The sequence below is a fragment of the Eubalaena glacialis genome, chromosome 20, assembly GCF_028564815.1.
Source record: "Eubalaena glacialis isolate mEubGla1 chromosome 20, mEubGla1.1.hap2.+ XY, whole genome shotgun sequence".
NCBI lineage: Eukaryota > Metazoa > Chordata > Mammalia > Artiodactyla > Balaenidae > Eubalaena > Eubalaena glacialis.
Genome location: NC_083735.1, coordinates 36,504,290 through 36,522,847, shown reverse-complemented (window position 1 = coordinate 36,522,847; position 18,558 = coordinate 36,504,290). Strand labels below are relative to the sequence as shown.

The following is an 18,558-nucleotide window of genomic DNA, read 5'->3' as shown; positions in this document are numbered from 1 at the left end:
AAGGAATCCATTTATTTCTTAAGAGACCACTTGTCCTGGAAATCCTGAGAACATCTGTGGTTCCACATCCTCTGGAGACGTGAGCTGGTCTCCCGTGCACAGAAAGTGCCGTTATAGCCTTTTGTGCATTTATTCATTCATTTGCTCATTCACTTAAAGTCATCTAATGTTTGCTGAGGCCTTAGCCTCAAAGAATCAACATGGAAGCCCTTGCCCTTCCTCATAACATTCTATTTTACAAGAAGAACAAACCAGAAACAGTTTTGGGTCTGTCTCTACATCTGCTCCAATAACATCAGTGACTTCAGCTTCTATTTTGGGGAAGATACTAGGCAGAAAACATTCAACCTTTGGCCTTTTTTTTTCTTTTTTGCTAAGGTCTGTTTTGGGCAATGCAGATTTGTACTAGCCAGCTCAGGCCACCATAACAAAATACCACAGACTGGGTGACTTAACAGAAATTTATTTTCTCACAGTTCTGGAGGTTAGAAGTCCATGATCAAGGTGCCAGCAAACTCAGTTTCTGGTGAGGGCTCTCTTCCTGGCTTGTAAACTGCTGCCTCCTGGCTGTGTCCTCACATGGCCTTTCCTCTGTGCTTGCCTGGGGAGAGATCTCTGGTTTCTCTTCCTCTTCTTATGAGTTCTGCAATCCTATCGGACTAGGGCCCCACCCTGATGACCTGATTGAACCTTAATTGCCTCTTTTGAGGCCCTGTCTCCAAATGCAGTCATACTGGGGGTTAGGGCTTCAACGTATGGATTTGAAGGGACACACATCCAGTCCGTAAGAGCCAGTACAGAGCTACGCCTTTGCCTCCTTAACTCAGATGGCAGCTTACCCTCTGACATGGGCAACAGGGTCAAAACAAACACAGGTCTCTGAGAGCAGATCTGCTCGCTTCCCTCTGGACGCTGGTGAAGAGCAGGGTCCAGCTGTCCTCACAGAAGGGGTAGCTTTGGGGGTGGCAGGGGCTGGGGAGGTCAGGTCATAGTCTTAGGAGATCCTTCCCAACATGCAACTCCCACTGCCTCCAAACTGACAGTAAAGTTATCCTGCCAGGAAGGAAGGTCCAAGGTGCAGTCTTAGGATCCTTCTCACATGTCCAAAATTATGATAATGCAGGGCTGTCCCAGCTAATAAGCCCATGGTGTGTGTGTGTGTGAGTGTGTGTATGGTGTGTGTGTGTTATGTGTATGGGGTGTGTGTGTGTGGTGTGTAGTGTGTGGTGTGTTGTATGTGGTGTGTGTGGTGTGTGTGTGCTGGTTCAGACATCGTGCAATTGTCCTCAGCCTTCCTGGTGTACCTCCACCATTATGAGATGTTGTCCTCAGTGACTTGTTCTCATGGGCTGAGCTGGGACACAGGGATTTAGGAAGGTCACGGTGTCCTGGCTGTAGGGGAGCCACGAGGGGAGAGTTGAAGCTGGCGCCGTGCATCCTGAGTAGAGTTAGCACCTGTACAGGGAAGAAGGTCGAGTAGCTGGCGGGCAGGTACTCGCAGGCCCAGCGCAGAGCCCAGCACACAACGTTTTCCTCCTTAGGGGAGGGGCTGCCTGCACAGGGAGGGGGGCGGCGGGCGTGGGGGACAGCCGCGGCCCCCCTGCTTCTCCTTCTCCTGGGGGTTCCAGCTCCGGCCCAAACTCTCCAAGGCTACTCGGCAAACACGTGCCAACTAACTGCGCTGTTATCAGCTCGGCAGCCACGGTGCCGGCACTGTCCTGAGAGCTGGCATGCTGTAGGGGAGCCAGACGATAAGCAGATGGGCACACGGCACCATCAAGAGCTCCGATGCGGGATAAGGTGCCCACATTTAAAGGTACAGTATATGAAGTGCATACGCAGTGTGGGGAGGGATCCTTAGATGGTGTAACCTCAGTGACCTCTTGAGGAGGAGATGTGAGCAAGGCAGGGCACCGTGAGGAGGTGAGGGTGGGCTCCCTAGGGCAGGAGCTTCCCGGGCAAGTTCTGAAAAGTGCAGACGGGCTGAGGCCTGGGGACGAGGGGCAAGGCCAGGGTGGGGGAGGGTGGGCACCCTCTAGGGCCTGGGACGCCACGGTAAGAACTGGGGGTGTTATTCTAAGTTTGATGGGAAACCATGGGGGGTGGTGGTTGAGCAGGAAACTGACATAATCCTCTTCTGCTTTTAAGCAATGGTCTAGCTGCTGGAAAATGGACTATAAAAGGGGCAAGAGTGAAGCAATTAGGAGGCAGCACACGAATCCAAGAGGGAGATGATGGAGTTTGAGATCAGGGTGGTACCCCTGGAGGAGCTGGGAAGCCATCAGAGCTGCCGTGCTGCTTAGGAAGCTAAGCCCTGGTGTGGGTAGGGAATTCGGGAAGTTCAGCCTCTTCCCTCAAAGGCTTCGGGGAATTTCAATTCCCTATCCTCCCACTGCCCACATTTCCAGGAAGGTTTTAGGGCCTGTACAGAGGGCTGTCCTGGCTGCCACCCGCTGACCTGCTTCTTGATGCCTCTCTGCTGGCTAAGAGTAGTTGAAGTATCGAAGTTTGAGAACCGTTAGGCTTTTGAGTCAATAAGCACAGACGTAAGGTTACACCTCTGCCACTCCTCAGCATCTTCATCTTCACCAGCTTTCTAGAGCGGAAGCGAAAGGGTGGGGACAGCCACGGCACGCAGCCCCTCGCATCCGCGCCCTGCTCACCCCAGCAGGAGCATTTCCGAATTACATTTTGAATCACGACTCCCCAGTAAAGTGAAGCTCTCATGCACGTGTGGAGCATGTGTGTGATTTTGCTTTTCTTCCCCCTAAGACTCTCGGGGTTTTCATTGGGTAAACGTGGGGGTGTGTCTTGCATGTGACCTTGCCAGCCACGTGCGCCTCTCAGTGGGAAGAAGAGGTTTTCTATGGGAAAGCGGATGGTGCAGAATGAATCATTGTAGGATTTCAGAGGGTGCTGGACAGAGGAAAAAAGGGGCCATATTTAAAACAACAAAGAGTTTTCTGGTTTGAAACTGGATAGCATAGCACTGAAAGGAAACAAAACTTACCTCTAGACCATGTTCCTAAACCATTTCTTCAACTTGAGTGTTAAAGCTTGAAATTAGGGTGTTTCTTAGGCTTTTGTACACTTGGGGCGGAAAAGAGTTGTTGTTAGAACCTGGTTCTTGGCCGGGGAAGCTCTCCGTAAGGGAGGACTTCCCCAGGAGGAAGGGAGGGAACCGGCGGGGCATGCCGTAGGTGTTCTGTGAACACGCGCTGAACGTATGGAAAATGGCCTGGCTCTCCCTTCATTGGTTCATTCATTAAGTAGACATCAAATGAGCTCCTGCTGTGGCCGGACACTGCGCTAGGTGCTGGATGAACATCACCAAATAGCACAGATACTGTGCCTGCCGTCGTGGAACCCGAGGGGAGGACAGACAGGGACAGATGCATGACAAATTGTGATGAGGGATGTGAAGGGGCCAGACCAGGTGCAGTGATGGACATTGCAAGCAGGCAGAGACCGCCTCCGTCAGGAGGGGGTCACGGGGCAAGACGTGGCTGTGAATGATCCTTCTGGGGTCAAGGTGTCGACCTCTTGATGAGAAAGCCCTGTAAGAAGGCAAAGCTCTGGGTAAAGTATAGAGTCTACTTTTAAATATTTTTTTCTTCCAGTTTTATTGGGGTGTAATTGACATATAGCCCTGTGGAAATTTAGGAGGCACAGCATAATGATGTGACTTACATGCGTCATGAAAGGATGACCACAATAAGTTCAGTGACCATCCATCGCCTCATACAGATACAACATTAAAGAAGTAGAATGAGAGTCTACTTTGAGTGGTGCGTTTGGGGAGGGAGCTGGGGTGGGTAAGGAGAATGTTTACAGAGAGCCCTTGTAGCCTCAACCCTGCCTCTGCTGAATCAGGCTGTTTAGAAATACACGATGTCCGGCTGGAGAATGTGGACCCAGCCGTCCCACCTCCCCGGTTAATTCGGGTCCCCTCATGTCTTACAGCGGCCGCAGGATTCAGGTCCATAGCCGAAGAAGATGCGCTGCTCAGACATTTATTCCAAGGTTACCAGAAATGGGTTCGCCCTGTATTACACTCTAATGACACCATAAAAGTATATTTTGGGTTGAAAATATCTCAGCTGGTAGATGTGGTGAGTAATCTTCGGCCCTCAGCTGCAAAGAACATGCATTCCTTCACCCATTCTCGAGGCTAACATTTGATTTTGTTTTCTTTCCCCACGTCTGCCATTTCAGTTTTAAAAATAAAACCTGCCCCAAGAAGCCAGTGAAATGACCCGTGGAAAGAATGAGAATGTCATTTTCATTGCAACACTGTTGGCGGGGCGTGGGTGGGGTGGAGGAGGGACTTTTTCCTCGGGGGAGGTGGGGGGATGTGCCTGCTAGGAGGGCATCACCCTTGGCAGTTCTGCTGGAGCCACCAAGGTGAGCATCAGGGTGAGGGGCAGGGCTGCAGAGGTGGGGCTGAGCCAGGGCTGGCAGGGGTGCTTGCGGGGAGGGACAGCAGATGGTGACAGCACCAGAGTGAGTGCCTGGGTGACCCCATCCCCTCCCGGATCCCCTCAGGACCCCATACCTTTCCCTGACACGCCACACCTTAACATTCTCTACTGATTTTCCTGTCGGACTCACATTTCTGCCATGATGTCCCTGGGGAAATCCATGAAATTCAACAACCCCGATTCTGCAGAATCATTCTGCCGTGGCCCCCAAAGTCGCAGAATAATCCTCCGCCATTGCCCAAATCCTCCACCCCACCACAAGTGCACACATGCGTCCTCCCCGGCTGACTCAACACCCAGGATTCCTTCTAGAAAATCATGCAAAGCCCGTCTCCCATTTAGCTAATACTTCATTCTACTTCACACCCTTACCATGCCTTCGGTTATGCAATTTTATATAAATATCACCACAGTGAACTACTACTTGCTCTAATTATTATTTTTCATTTTAAGCAAAATATGCATAATACTTTAGGGTCTCAATGCCATTTAACTGTTCTTCAGTTGAGAATCCTTTTCACCTTGGACCCCTCAAAGGTAAGACTCAGGAAGTCTCGGACAAAAAAAAAAAAATCCAATACACAGTTTCACTTAATTTGAATTTAATTTTCATTCTCTCAGGATGAAAAGAATCAGCTGATGACAACAAACGTGTGGCTCAAACAGGTAACTGTCAGTCCCAGGCCTGTAGTTCCCCCCTAATTGTTCCCGTTCTTTTCTACTGAGAAAGGCTCCCGTTGAAAAATAATGATTTTAAAGAGCATATTGAGTTCTTCAGGGAGATATTTGGGAGAGTTTGGGGAAGGGTTTATTCTTTTGTATTCTCTTCTGCACGAGTCAGAGGTCAGTCTGGAAGCTCGTAGGCACACCTTGCTCTGTCTTCTTGCTCCTGGAGTGGGCAGGTAGGAGGGTGACTCTGACACTGGTCCCTGGGCTACTTGGAGAAAGGGGGGCAAGGTTCCAGGGTGCAACTTATCCCCATGTAAGCTACCACAACTGGATAAGAAAATCAGGGATGTTAAATTCTCCCTCCTCCCCCCTGGTCCTCCCTGGGATGACTCTTCCCCTAATGTTGTTCCCTAGAAACAGAAAACAGGGAATGACAGAGGCCACTCACCACCAACTTCAGAACAAGGTGAAGCCCAAGTCAAAATGATGAATCTCCGTTTTCCTGATATGACTAGAAAAGCATGTGAATGGTTTTCAGCTCTTAGCTTGGCCATAGCCTGTTTCCTGCTCTTTCTGGAGTTGCCAGGAAATAATTACCATTCAAGTTTGCATATGTCATATAAAGGAGAGAATATTGGCACTTCCTTGATAGGAGGTGAGAAGGTTGATATAATTGCTTACTTTTCATTTTTGTTAGCAATTATTTGGTTTTTTACGGGATGTTGCCTCATCTCCCAGAGATTCAAAATCTTCCCAGTGGAGATATGTTAATTATCTCACTGAATTTCAATGTACAAACATATTTTTCACTTGTTTATGTTGAAATGAATTAGTTATCTATTCAGGTTTAGTAGACTTGTTCAGGTCTTTCTGCTGATGGTTTGTTTATAAGGAACAATGGATAAAAGAGACTGTAAGGAGATTCCCTAGACTTCATCTGGTGTCATCAAATTTCTCCCACCCAAAAACTTTGATCAGAGTTGGATAATCATTATAAATTTTACTAGTTTCTAGTTCTCTGATTCTTTTCTTGGTAGGTATGTTAACATGTTATGAAATGGATCTGCATATTATTTTACTTGCAAATAAAAATGTCCAGGAGAAAATAATAAGCTAGGAATGTAGATATAAAAATACAATTAAATGTATTTTTCGATATACCTATCTCATTCCTCAGAACTTATCCCACTTTTGCACTTTCTAAAGTGGAATTTGGAGGTATTTTGAGTTCATAAAAATCAGTAAGAAGTCCTGTATTTGAGCTTTCAGGGAAGAGAAGAAAAACTTTTCTGTGAAAGTGTAAATAGGCTTGGGAATTTGGCAAAAATAAAACAAAACGAACAGACTCTCACTGATTCACACACACCTCGCCCAGCTGCTCCTTGAGGTTAAGCTCTTGCACGTAAAACAGTGGTCCAGGACCCTTGGCCTTTGAGATAGTAGGGACTTCTCACTTTTCTTGAGATTTTGGAAATAGGGAGTCATTTCAGCCAAAGAGAACAATGTCAGACACGAAGGGAGGAAACCACTGCTCCTTGGTTTCTAGCTGTACTTTGGAAATGACCTCTCGCAAACCTATGCCCCAGAATCACGGTGGCCTGGTGAGAGCCTCCAGGGCAAGACAGAACCAACACCTAAAAACCCCCAACACCCAAAACAGAGCAAGAGAAATCTCCAGGGGGAGGTGGGGGCTTGCTAGCTGACACTTAGAAAAGCCAGCTGGGGACTTTGGTTCCCATGTCATAGAAGTAACAAGAGTAACACGGTTTCATTGCATTAATTTGCGATGAGTTGTCATGGCTCTTATCCATTTACATTTCTTAACCTCTCTGAATTAGCAGAGCAGGTATCATTACCCCCGTTACCAGAGACTGAAGAGTCTGCCTCACCTGGCTGGAACCAGCCTTCCCCAGCTAGGGCCTTGTCTGCACATCCAGCTTCGCACAAAACATCAAGGCCTGTTTCTAAATTAGAGGAGGATCCAAAATGGGAGAAACCACCGAGAATATCAGGAAACTATTCCACTCACACAGATTGGATTTGGAGCGGGAATGTCACAATAGGTATTAGTCAATAAGGGCTATGTTGTGGCACAAACAATGTGGCAACAAAAAAGAAAGGAGAATCTATAGCCTGGGTGGCAGGCAGGGAAGGCTGCCTGGAAGAGGAGGCATTGGAGCTCCACCATAATGTTACTTTTATACTTTTTTTAAAGCTTTTTAAAACTAAAAAGGTAAAAGAAAGGACAGAAGAAAAGGGATGATAAAAAGAAGATAAAATTGATGTTTTAAAAAAACTACCATTAGAGTTTTACACAGACGTCAGTTTCAGAGTAGCCAACAACAATACTGAGATTTATTGAGCACCTGCCAAGTGCCCAGTCACTCTGCCGCTTGTGTCACAGGAATGAATGCATTCAATTCTCACAGCCACCTCCTAGGACAGGCCTGTTATTATTCCCACCTTGCAGATGAGAAGACTGAGGATTGGCGGACTGGAGTGACTTGCCTCAGGTTACACACTATTAGGTGCAGCCTGGCTTGTATAAAGAAACATATTCTTCTTCAGACTGGAGGGAGCTGACGGGAGACGTCCGGCCCTCCTCTCAGGGCTGTCCCTGTAAAGTCCAGTTCCTAATCCTGGCCTTCTAAGGCTTCGATTCGTCAACCTCTGGGACGTCTCATGGAGTTGGTCTAGAAAGACATGTGGGACAGAATGAGGCTAGGGTTCACTCCATCTTCCATTCATTCCACAGGGTTTATTGAGAGGCTGCTAAGGGCCAGGCACTCTGCTAGATCCTGGATGTACAGAGCACAAAACAGCCCTGCTTCAAGGAGAGGATCTGGTGTTAATTGTGTAAAAAATAACTACTGTAATATGATAAACACCATAAGGAAAGTATATACATAAGGAACTGGGTCATTACAATAATGACAATGAAACAGGGAATAAATCAGGGAAGGCTTCCAAGGGGAGGAGACATTTAAACTGGCTCTTGCAGGATCAGTTCTACAAGAACTGATCAGTTCTACAATCAGAAGTTCTACAAGCCATAAAAGTGGAGAAGTTGTGACCCACCTGAAGAGGCTTCCCAATAACACGACTTCCCAAAGCTCTCACACCAGAGCAAACCTACAGGAAACTCTTTCCAATCACCCCTGTCTACCTTGGTCAAAATAAAGACAAAAATGACCAAACCTTCCTCTTTTGTCATTGCCCTCTCAGACACTGAAAAATGCTCCCTAGTTCATTTCCACAGAGAGAATAAAATTCTACCTAATTGGACCAAAAGCATGTCTCCTGATAGCATATGCAACTGAGATGCTTGGTTTTTTTATTTGTTTGTTTGTTTACCCAGTTCCTCTGCTGTATCTTCTATTTCCTTCATTCTCATCTGCTATATCTAGACATTTCTCTTCTATCCTCTCAACCACAGACCTTTACAAGCACAAATTTAGTGACATCCTGAAAAAGTCCTCTACGTGGAGCTACTTTTATGTTACTGATTTTATTTTGCAAACTCGTTTGTCTTCCTCCTTCGTACTTCCAGAGAGTAATCAAGACCGTATAAATCATAAATAGATTATTAACTCACTAAAACTCCGTGAGAAATACTCACTACCCTAGCCGCTCAGATTCTGCTTCGTCGTTGTCAAGGGTAGGAAAACTGCACCGTAGGTACCCAAAAGGGGATGGAAGATGAAAATATCCCTTCTTTAATGACAGGAGGGTTGGCCCTTTGCCTAGATGTTATCGTGTGAATAATCACTCTGACGACAGATGTCAAGTATATTCACTCAACTAGCACTTCCTGAGCACCTACTACATGCCAGGGATGGTGGAGGGCACTGGGCCTGCGCCGCTGGAGGCATACTCCAATGAACCAGTAAGATTCACTGTTGCTGAGAGCCGGCTGCTATCCTAGCTCCATGGCAACCCCAGGGGAAGCAAGCTTCCTTAATCTCTGCCCAGGCCAACACCTTAGACTGGTGTTGTTTCTCCAACAGCTGATTCCTGTTTTAGATCAACAAAAAGTTGAGAAACATGATGAAGACCTCATTGGATGAATCCCTGCAGCTGGCTTGCAGGAGAAAACCAAGAAGCTGGTTTATTTCATAACCCAAGGAAACCCAAGGAAAGGACGGCCTTGCCGTAAGGTCTGGGCCATGTCCCCAAAGCCTTTCACAACCTGCAATGGCACTTGTATGTCTAGGAATTTACCTCAGACCTCCCTCACCATCTTATTTTCCTTCCTTTTCTACAGCCTCACTCTGACCTTAGCAGAGGAGACCCGTGTGGTCTTCTGATTCATGTGGATTCAAGCAGAGTGAGTCCGGAATCCAAAGTCTCACTGTATAAACTTGAGCAGGTCACTTCACCTCTCTGACCCTCAGTCTCTTCATCTAGCAAATAGAGGCAATGCCTAGCTCACAGTGTCGCTGGGAGGTTGAACGGGATTGTGTGCATGAATGTGACTCCTACATGGTCTGGCACGTAGTGGGGACTCAATAAATGTCATTTCCTGGTGCCACCTTTGTAGGCTTTCTCATCCTTAATGACAAAGCCCATTTCTTGGCCTTGACAACTCATAGATATTATGGGAATATGAGACATATAATATGTCATGTTGCTGTCTTTAAAGTGAATCAACATTAATTCAGTTTTAGGAATTTCACACCTGACTTTGAGATAACTGAAGATCCCAAGGGTGTCCCAGAGGTTGCCAATCACCAGCAAGGAATATTTGTTCCTTACTATCTTTTGGTCTTGGGATTAAGAATTATTAATTATTATAATAATATTTTTTCTAATTATTAAGAATAATTAGAAGAATTTATTATAAAAAAGTCATGACTTATAGTTTTTAAAAGTCTTATGATTTAGGTTTAAATGAAATTTGGTAATATCTCGACATTTATGGGTGATATTTCAGGTAATATATGTAAGAAAAGACAGTTTTAAGGGAATATATATGATATGGATTTGAAGTTGCACTTTTCAGAATTAAGAGAGCTAGACTGGGAGTATGTTTCCATTTTTTTTCCTCAGTCAGAGATTAACTTTGGTATTTGGCCCTGGCCTACCCTGCGCTCCCCTGTTTCCTATGATAACAAGCTCTCAAGCCCGGGACTGCTGCGAAGTGAAGCTGATGTTTGTACAGGGCTTTGGGAATCTTGGCCAGGACATGCTCCGTGAACACTGGATATTGTTTCTAATCTACTGCTTTAAGAAGGCAGAGACAGGAGATCAATCTCCAAATGCCTCTACGGTTTCAGAGAGAGCAGGGAAGTGACCAGAAAGCCTCACAGCTCCTTAGAGAGCAGGACCGGGGATTTGGACTCTGAACCCTCACCTTGACCCAGCTGACCCCAAGACGAGCAGTGGCCCTGGGGTGTGGGGCTCAGCCAGCATCATGGTGGACCACAACCTGCTGGGAATTCTGTGAGCCGCTCTGATGGGCACGTCGGGGGGGAGAGCATCTCTGATTCCCCAGGTCTAGCATCAGAAGGACCCCAAGATGGTGAGGAATGTCTCCCTTAACCCCGCAGAGGAGCACAGCTAGTAAAGAACAGTGCAGGGGTGGAACTCTAATTCAGTGCTGCCTCTCTCTTTCTCTCTCTCTCTCGGGTACCCCCAAGTAAGCGGCAATGACCACAGGTCCCACCTGCCCCTTTTCCTTTACTGGTCAAGAACACACCCTGAATCCACTGGAGCTGTCTTTATATCCTCCTCGAGGATTGAGACGTGTCCCTCATTCATCCATCCACTCACGTCTGCTGTTCATCCTGGAACAGCGGCCACGGCTGACCTGCCCTCCACAGCACCCACTGCCCCTTCCTACCCTCTGCTTCAGCTGCGATGTCATCAAATCCGAACCTCCTTCCCTGTCCACTCACCGTCCTGCATCTTTACACCCGAACTGCGCCCTTCATGGCAGTGACCACAGGGTGCGGTGATGGTTTGCTGGTTAGTTTACTCGTTCTTGTCTGAGACGGCCCCAGGCTAGGAGGGCAAGGCGGCCCTGCTCAGTGCTGGTATAAGCCTCGCATATTTGTGGAATGAATTAATTCCCCCCAAATTGTGAGCCTCCTGAAGCACTGTCTCTGTGCTGTCTCTGGCCACAGCTGTTCATCTTGCTGTCCGGTGAGCGAGACAAATCTTTCTGACTGAACAGTCTCTCCCTCTGGGGCTTGGCCCACTTCCCTGAGCACAGTCTGTATGGCCGGTGTGCGTTTGCTGGGATGTGCCCCCAGAATGTGAGCTCCCCACCTTCCTCCTTGGCTGTAGAGCCGGGCTTCGGTAAAGACGGGCAGTGCCTGTAGAAGAGAGAAGATGGAATTCCAGAAGCAGGCAGTTTGATTTCCAGATCTTTAGGTTCCAAGCGGAGGAACTGTGGGTTTGGACTCACTGACTGTGCTCGCTTAACACTGATTTTTAAAGACGGAGCCAGAGTGTAAGAGCCCAGCTCCAGCCAGTCTGCCCGAGTGCACATCTGTCCCCGGGGCTCATCGCCTGTGGGCCTGCAGCTCGCTCCCTGCTCGGGATCTATTTTTATATATAGAAATGTACTTTCCATATATATAAAGAACTAAAAACTCAGTAATAAGGAAACAGACAACCCATTTTAACAATGTGCAAAAGATTTAACAACCACTTCACCAAATAAAATGTGTGGATGGCAAGTAAGCACATGAAGAAATGCTCAACATCATTTAGTCATTAGGAAAATGCATAGTAAAAACCATAATGAGATACTACTTTACAACTGTTATAATATAGTTAAACATTTAAATGTGACAATACCCAGTACTGGAGATGATGCCAAACAGCTGGAATGCTCATGCATTGCTAGTGGGAATGCAAAATGATTCAGCCTCTCTGGTATGTATCATATTAAGTTAAACGTACACTTACTCTATGACCCAGCCATCCCACTCCTAGGTATTTACCCAAGAGAAAAAAAAGAATGGTTTTCACCCAAAAAACTACAAAATGTTTATAGTGGCTTTATTTATGATCATTAAAAACTGAAAAGAATTGAGATATTTTACCTGGTGAATGGATAAAAAGAATTGTGGTATATTCATACAGTGGAATACTTCTCACTAACATAAAAATGATCAAACTACTAATACAACCTAGAAGAATCCAAAATGTATTCTGATAAGTAAAAGAAGTCAGGATGGAATGGCTACCTATTGTATGATTCCATTATATGACATTCTGGAAAAGGCAAAATTATAGGATTAGAAAATAGATCAGTGGTTGCCAGGGACTGGGGATATGGGAGTGGTTGATTACAAAGGGGCAGCCCAAGGAAAATTTGGGGGCAACAGAGCTATTCTGGTATCTTGATGGCATTAGTGATTATCCAACTGTTTGCCTGTAGAACTGTAGAGTGACTTTTATTGTAAGGAAAATTTTAAAATGTAAAAGTGAAAACGGACCAAAAATGCTGCTCTGAGTTCCCTTCAGCATTTCTGGGATTCAGGCTTGCTGCCGGTAGTAGAAATCTCCTTAGCAGGAGACAAATAATTCATAGGAGGGAAATTATATTTGCTTTTCAAAATGGGCAGAGGAAGAGGAAGGAAGAGAGAAGCTTGTGAGTACCAAGTAAGCATGGTAAATGCTTTATTAGTTTGGGCTCTTAAACTGTCAGTCTTCATATGCATCGTTTTCCATAAGTAGTCATGCAATTTTATTTAATCCTTTAGAGCGTAGCTTTTTAAAGACCCATATCTTTTTAAATTTGTTTTTCAAGGATTAAGCCTCACAAATATTGCCTAAGAGAGACGGTGTCTCATCTGGTGTGTATAGTTCCATCCTTTTCCAGGCATCATGCATATTTCAATATTTTACCATCTAGTGAATCATCTGTCTGCTGACTCCTGATTTTTTAATGACAAAGTTGGCATCACTGGGCTCCAGGAAGCCTCACACTGGGCATACCCTCCCAACTTCCTGAAATGTCATTTAATATTCTCCTATATCATTCCTCAACTGTCCACATGACAGACAGTGGAATAATTAATTTTCAGGTCAGATTTCATAAGATTCTAGATCCTAAATCTTTTTAAGTCCACTTCTGCTGTAACTGGGTCATCCATACATCATCCTTCATAATTCAATCAATTAATGGTCAATTTTGTTAATCTGGATCCACCAGCCCCTGTAAAACATGCTAAATGATTTCATTCTATTACAAGGAAAAATATGCAAGCATCTGGAGGCTAACAACATTAGGAATATAATTTAAAACTGAATTTGGTACTCACAAAATAAATTCAGATTAGAACTTAAAAGGAGATTCCTGGGAAATATTTTTTCATTGGGTAAAAGTTATAATGTCCTCAAGAGTAGTCAGCAGATACTGGAAGTTTCATATTAACATGCTGCATGCATCTTTGTCCAAGACCCTTGATTGATATTCAAAATCATTTGTCTCAATACCATTATCATGAGATTACAATATCACTGGACCAACTCTCCTAGAATAAACTAAGTTAGAGCTATCTTTGCTTTTCTTTTGCTCCTTAGGAGAAAATAGGCTGAAAGAATAGGTCATGAATCAGTGGTGTTTGTTGCTGAGCCTCTAAATTGTGAGGTAGTTACGGCAATTTTGGAAATCCCAGACTGGACAGGTGTGAGAGTCTGGGCACCATCAAAGACCAGGCTGGCTCGAACTGTACCTTGACCTGCCCTGAGTCACGGATAGGGTCATAAGGTCTGAAGTGGATGAATTTCCCTTTTAAAATAAAACACTGGATTAGTAAATTAACAAACTTGAAGATTCGAAACTCTAATACCTTGAATTTTCAGAACAAAATTACAGTATATTAATTTCACACAGGAATGGACAGACCACAAATTACGCTGGAATCCAGATGAATACGGTGGAATTCATTCAATTAAAGTTCCATCAGAATCTCTCTGGCTTCCTGACATAGTTCTCTTTGAAAAGTAAGTATCACAGTAGAAAAGTGCACTGGTCGGATTAAGAGGAGAAATAGAAAAGCCTGATTGTGCCAAAATAATTAAGAGAAAGGTACAACTTTAACGAGAAAATTATTCCTTTTGGAAATATTGTTTGACCCTGTGGTAGGAAAGTCATAAAATACAAATAGTACGACGGTGGGAAAAACAAAGAAACAGTTAATATGTGTTCAACTAACCATCAGGTGAACCGTGTTTCGACAGCGCTGACGGACGGTTCGAAGGCTCGCTCGTGACCAAGGCCATCGTGAAATCCGACGGGACCGTGGTGTGGACGCCTCCCGCCAGTTACAAAAGCTCCTGCACCATGGACGTCACCTTCTTCCCATTCGACAGGCAGAACTGCTCCATGAAGTTCGGATCCTGGACTTACGACGGGACCATGGTTGACCTCGTCCTGATAGACGAGAACGTGGACAGAAAAGACTTCTTCGACAACGGAGAGTGGGAGATCCTCAACGCCAAGGGCACGGCGGGGAGCAGGAGAGACGGCGCGTACCGGTACCCGTTCATCACTTACTCCTTCGTGCTGCGCCGCCTGCCTCTGTTCTACACCCTCTTCCTCATCATCCCCTGCCTGGGGCTGTCCTTTCTGACAGTGCTTGTCTTCTACTTGCCTTCTGACGAGGGGGAGAAGCTCTCCTTATCCACCTCCGTCTTGGTTTCCCTGACAGTGTTTCTCCTGGTGATTGAAGAAATCATCCCGTCCTCCTCCAAGGTCATCCCGCTCATTGGCGAGTACCTCCTGTTCATCATGGTCTTCGTCACCCTGTCCATCATCGTCACCGTGTTTGTCATCAACGTCCACCACAGATCTCCCTCCACTTACCACCCCATGGCACCCTGGGTTAAGCGGCTATTTCTGCAAAAACTCCCTAAATTACTTTGCATGAAGGACCACGTGGATGGCTACTCTTTCCCGGATAAAGAGGAGAGTAAACCGGCAGTGAGAGGGAAAGTCCTCGAGAAAAGGAAACAAAAGCAGATTAGCGATGGAGAAAAAGTTCTGGTCGCTTTCCTGGAAAAGGCTGCGGATTCTATCAGATACATTTCCAGCCACGTGAAGAAAGAGCATTTCATCAGTCAGGTGAGGGGACCGCCGCAAGCCAGGATTGCGATTTTAACGTCTGTTTACAGCAAATGCGTCCTTGTTTAAAATGTGACCTTATTAGCTCTCTGCTTGACACACATAAAACTTAAAACAAGCCCTGACACAAAATAGAGACTTCAGTATGGATTTTCAGGGAGAAGTTCACAAAAACAGAATGAGCAAAAGAGGAGCAACTATAGATTAAGCACCATTTCTTATAAGCAGACCTAATTCTATCTAAAATAATTCAATTCTACATTTTAAGTCGGTTATCCTGGTCTCTGGTCATTTATCTCTCACTTTTAGTGGGATGAGGTTTATCTCTATTCAGCATATTTGGAAAAAAGAAAACAGAAAGAATCAATTTTTTAATTTATACCAAAACATGGTGTAACAACAGATATTTAGTTCACAGATTTAAACAGATTTATTTTTTTAAATGTGACGAGGGTGTGGATTTCAGACTCAAAACGGTCCTGCATGCAGATGCTACCCATGTTCCATATGACTTGAGAAAAGCTACTTAACCTGAACTTCAGTTTTCTGAAACCTCCCTTGAAGGGTTACTGTGAGGAATTAGTGACGTCAAGTATAAAACATGCACTGTGTGCCCAGCGCACGTGGTCTCATGATTATGTAAGCAGTCGGTAAATGTCAATCCTCATCTTTCTTCTCCCCGTCTTCCCTCTCTCCTCTACATGGTTCTTCCCCCGTGGAAGGAAAATTTTATTTGACATATAAATACTCAGCACAAAAACAGGTCTGTTGCTTAAAACGAGTTAATACTTACACCAGTTTATAGGGTTCAATTATTTTACTCTAAAATCAGTGAAAATTAGTGCCAAGATCCTGATCTCATAAACAAACTTATGAAAGAATAGGGTTTTTTAGAAATATCCTCTACTTTTCATGTAGACACTGCCTAGTATCTCTCCTCTCTTACAATTTGTCATTTTTTTCATCCACTGAAAAATGTTTTAAACAGCACTAGAAAAAATGCTGCTATAGAAAAAACATTACAGCTATCCTTAAGGGTTTTTTGTTTGTTTCTTTCTTTATATCTTTTAGAAATTCTTTTCTTAATTTTATTTTGATTGAAGTATATTTGATTCACAATGTTGTGTTAATTTCTGCTGTACAGCAAAGTGACTCAATTATACATACATATACATTCTTTTTCATATTCTTTTCCATTATGGTTTATTGCAGTATATTGAATATAGTTCCTGGTGCCTTTTAGAAATTCTAATACAAAGATTTAAATAGCTTTTTAAAAAATTATAAAAATAACACATCATCAGTATAGGGAATTTGGAAAATACAAAACATTTAAGATGATTCACATCGTTAATAATCCCCCACTTAAGTTTGAAACTTTTAACATTTTCATCTGTCTTCTTCGTGGTTTTCCCCAAGGTTTTATTTCTAAACCTCTATGTGCACAAAATACATTCAAGTTCTGCATCAGCTTCTATGTTCCTTCTAGAACGGCAGGCGTCCTGCTTGGTTCCATCTTTACCAAATCCCCACGTAGTGGAAATGGGACACTTATTTTCCCTTGAAAGATTGTTGGCCCCGTCTCTGGGGCTCCCCCCGACCCCCGCCGACCCTGCAGCTTGTCCTGCTCTGACCTTGCCCTCACTGGCCACTGCCCAGTCTCCCCAGCCTCCCTTCCTCCAGAGGGACTTGGTCTCCTCTCTCCCTCACCAGTTCCTGTCATCTCCTCCAGGAGTGTCCATTGCAGCCCCACACACCTGGGGAGTGGAGGAAAAGAGGGCCTGAGTCAAGTGACCACAAAAATTCTTAATTTATAAATTTGTGATTTATTTCCTATGCCATATCAGGAAGCATCACAGTAAGAGATGCTGGCTTTTTATTTGGATAAAAATCAGGCTTTTCCCATTTCAATCAGTAACGTTTACAAACGCATCAATGATTCTGTTCTTTCAATTTTACATCCTCAATGGTGAAGAAAGTGTTTTCCCATGAACTTGAATTATGAGCTGTTTTCTTGGGCACCGTCAGTGAGGTCCCAGGAAGCCTATATTGCAGGGGATGTGTCAGGTGCGTTTGGAAAACTGCAGGGCTGTAAATCTGAATAGGACTCTTCCTGAAGTCCCTTGAAATGAATTCAGAACAGCTGCCCAGCATCCTGAATGGGAGGCGTCTTTTTCTCTTTTGCAGGTGGTGCAAGACTGGAAGTTCGCAGCTCAAGTTCTCGACCGGATCTTCCTCTGGCTCTTTCTGATCGCGTCTGTCACCGGCTCAGTTCTGATTTTCACCCCTGCTTTGAAGATGTGGCTACACAGTTACTATTAGGAACAAGTCTCCAGAGCAATCTAAATCGCACACATAAGACAGAATTACACCCTAGAACTGACATCCAGCCCCCACGTGTATACAGCATCCAGGCGCACGTGCTTATCAGGAGGCCCCGAGTGTAGACGGCATCTTGTGTCATCCTCAGGGAGGTTGAACCTTGGTTGCCGTGAGAGTGAGTTGGGTTTACATCAGGCAGACCCTCCTCAGACCCCTGCCTTGGCTTCTGCAGACATTCAGGGAGGAATCGTGTGTCCAGGCCTGAGGTCACGAGCCAAGACACACTAGGACTGTGGCAGTGGCCCATGAAGAGTTCCAGGAGGAGGTGTGGGCAGACCCAGGCCTTCTCCTAGAAAACTGAAATTCTGAACATGCTCTGATAATGGTTTTTTATGTCCCTTCATCTAATCTAATCCATTTCAGCTGCACTCTCCAGGCTTTCCATTCTGTTTCTTTCCTCTTCCTCCTTCTCCTTCTCCTTCTTCTTATTCTTCTCTTCTTCTTTTTCTGAGAACATTTAAGTTCTACTCTCTTAGCAAATTTCAATTACACAAAGCAGTGTTATCAACTGTAGTCACGTTTTACATGAGATCCTCTGACCTTATTCATGTTATAACCCAAAATGTATACCCTTTTACCAACCTCTCCCTATTTCCCCGCCCCCTATCTCCTGGCAACCACTTCTCTACTCTCTGTTTCTATGAGTTCAACTTTTTTTTTTCTTTTTTTTTAGATATCACTTATAAGTGAGATCATGCAGTATTTGTCTTTCTGTGTCTGGCTTATTTCACTAAGCATCATGTCCTCTGGGTTCATCTATGTTGTCGCAAATGACAGGACATTTGCTGTCCTGTCAGCAAATGGTTGAATTATATTCGGCTGAATTCATTATGGCTGAATTATATTCCATTGCATATATATCACATTTTCTTTATCCATTTATCTATCGACAGACGCTTAAGTTGTTTCCATGTCTTGGGTATTGTAAATAATGCTGCAGTGAAC

General features: G+C 44.8%; 1 protein-coding gene across 5 annotated transcripts in view; it reads left to right on the top strand.

Annotated features, from left to right (window-relative positions):
- Nucleotides 1-18,356, top strand: part of LOC133081443 (neuronal acetylcholine receptor subunit beta-3-like) — a 95,986-nt gene extending 77,630 nt beyond the window's left edge. For 4 of the 5 annotated variants that reach the window (XM_061177575.1, XM_061177573.1, XM_061177576.1 and 1 more), the window contains 6 exons: nucleotides 3,964-4,112; nucleotides 4,986-5,018; nucleotides 5,103-5,147; nucleotides 14,002-14,111; nucleotides 14,349-15,231; nucleotides 17,419-18,356. In XM_061177575.1, the coding sequence (XP_061033558.1) occupies nucleotides 3,964-4,112; nucleotides 4,986-5,018; nucleotides 5,103-5,147; nucleotides 14,002-14,111; nucleotides 14,349-15,231; nucleotides 17,419-17,553 (1,355 nt within the window). In that variant the 3' untranslated portion in view covers nucleotides 17,554-18,356. The remainder of the gene's footprint in view (nucleotides 1-3,963; nucleotides 4,113-4,985; nucleotides 5,019-5,102; nucleotides 5,148-14,001; nucleotides 14,112-14,348; nucleotides 15,232-17,418) is intronic. The other variant, XM_061177577.1, reaches the window with a different exon arrangement.
- The last annotated feature ends 202 nt before the right edge of the window (nucleotides 18,357-18,558 follow it).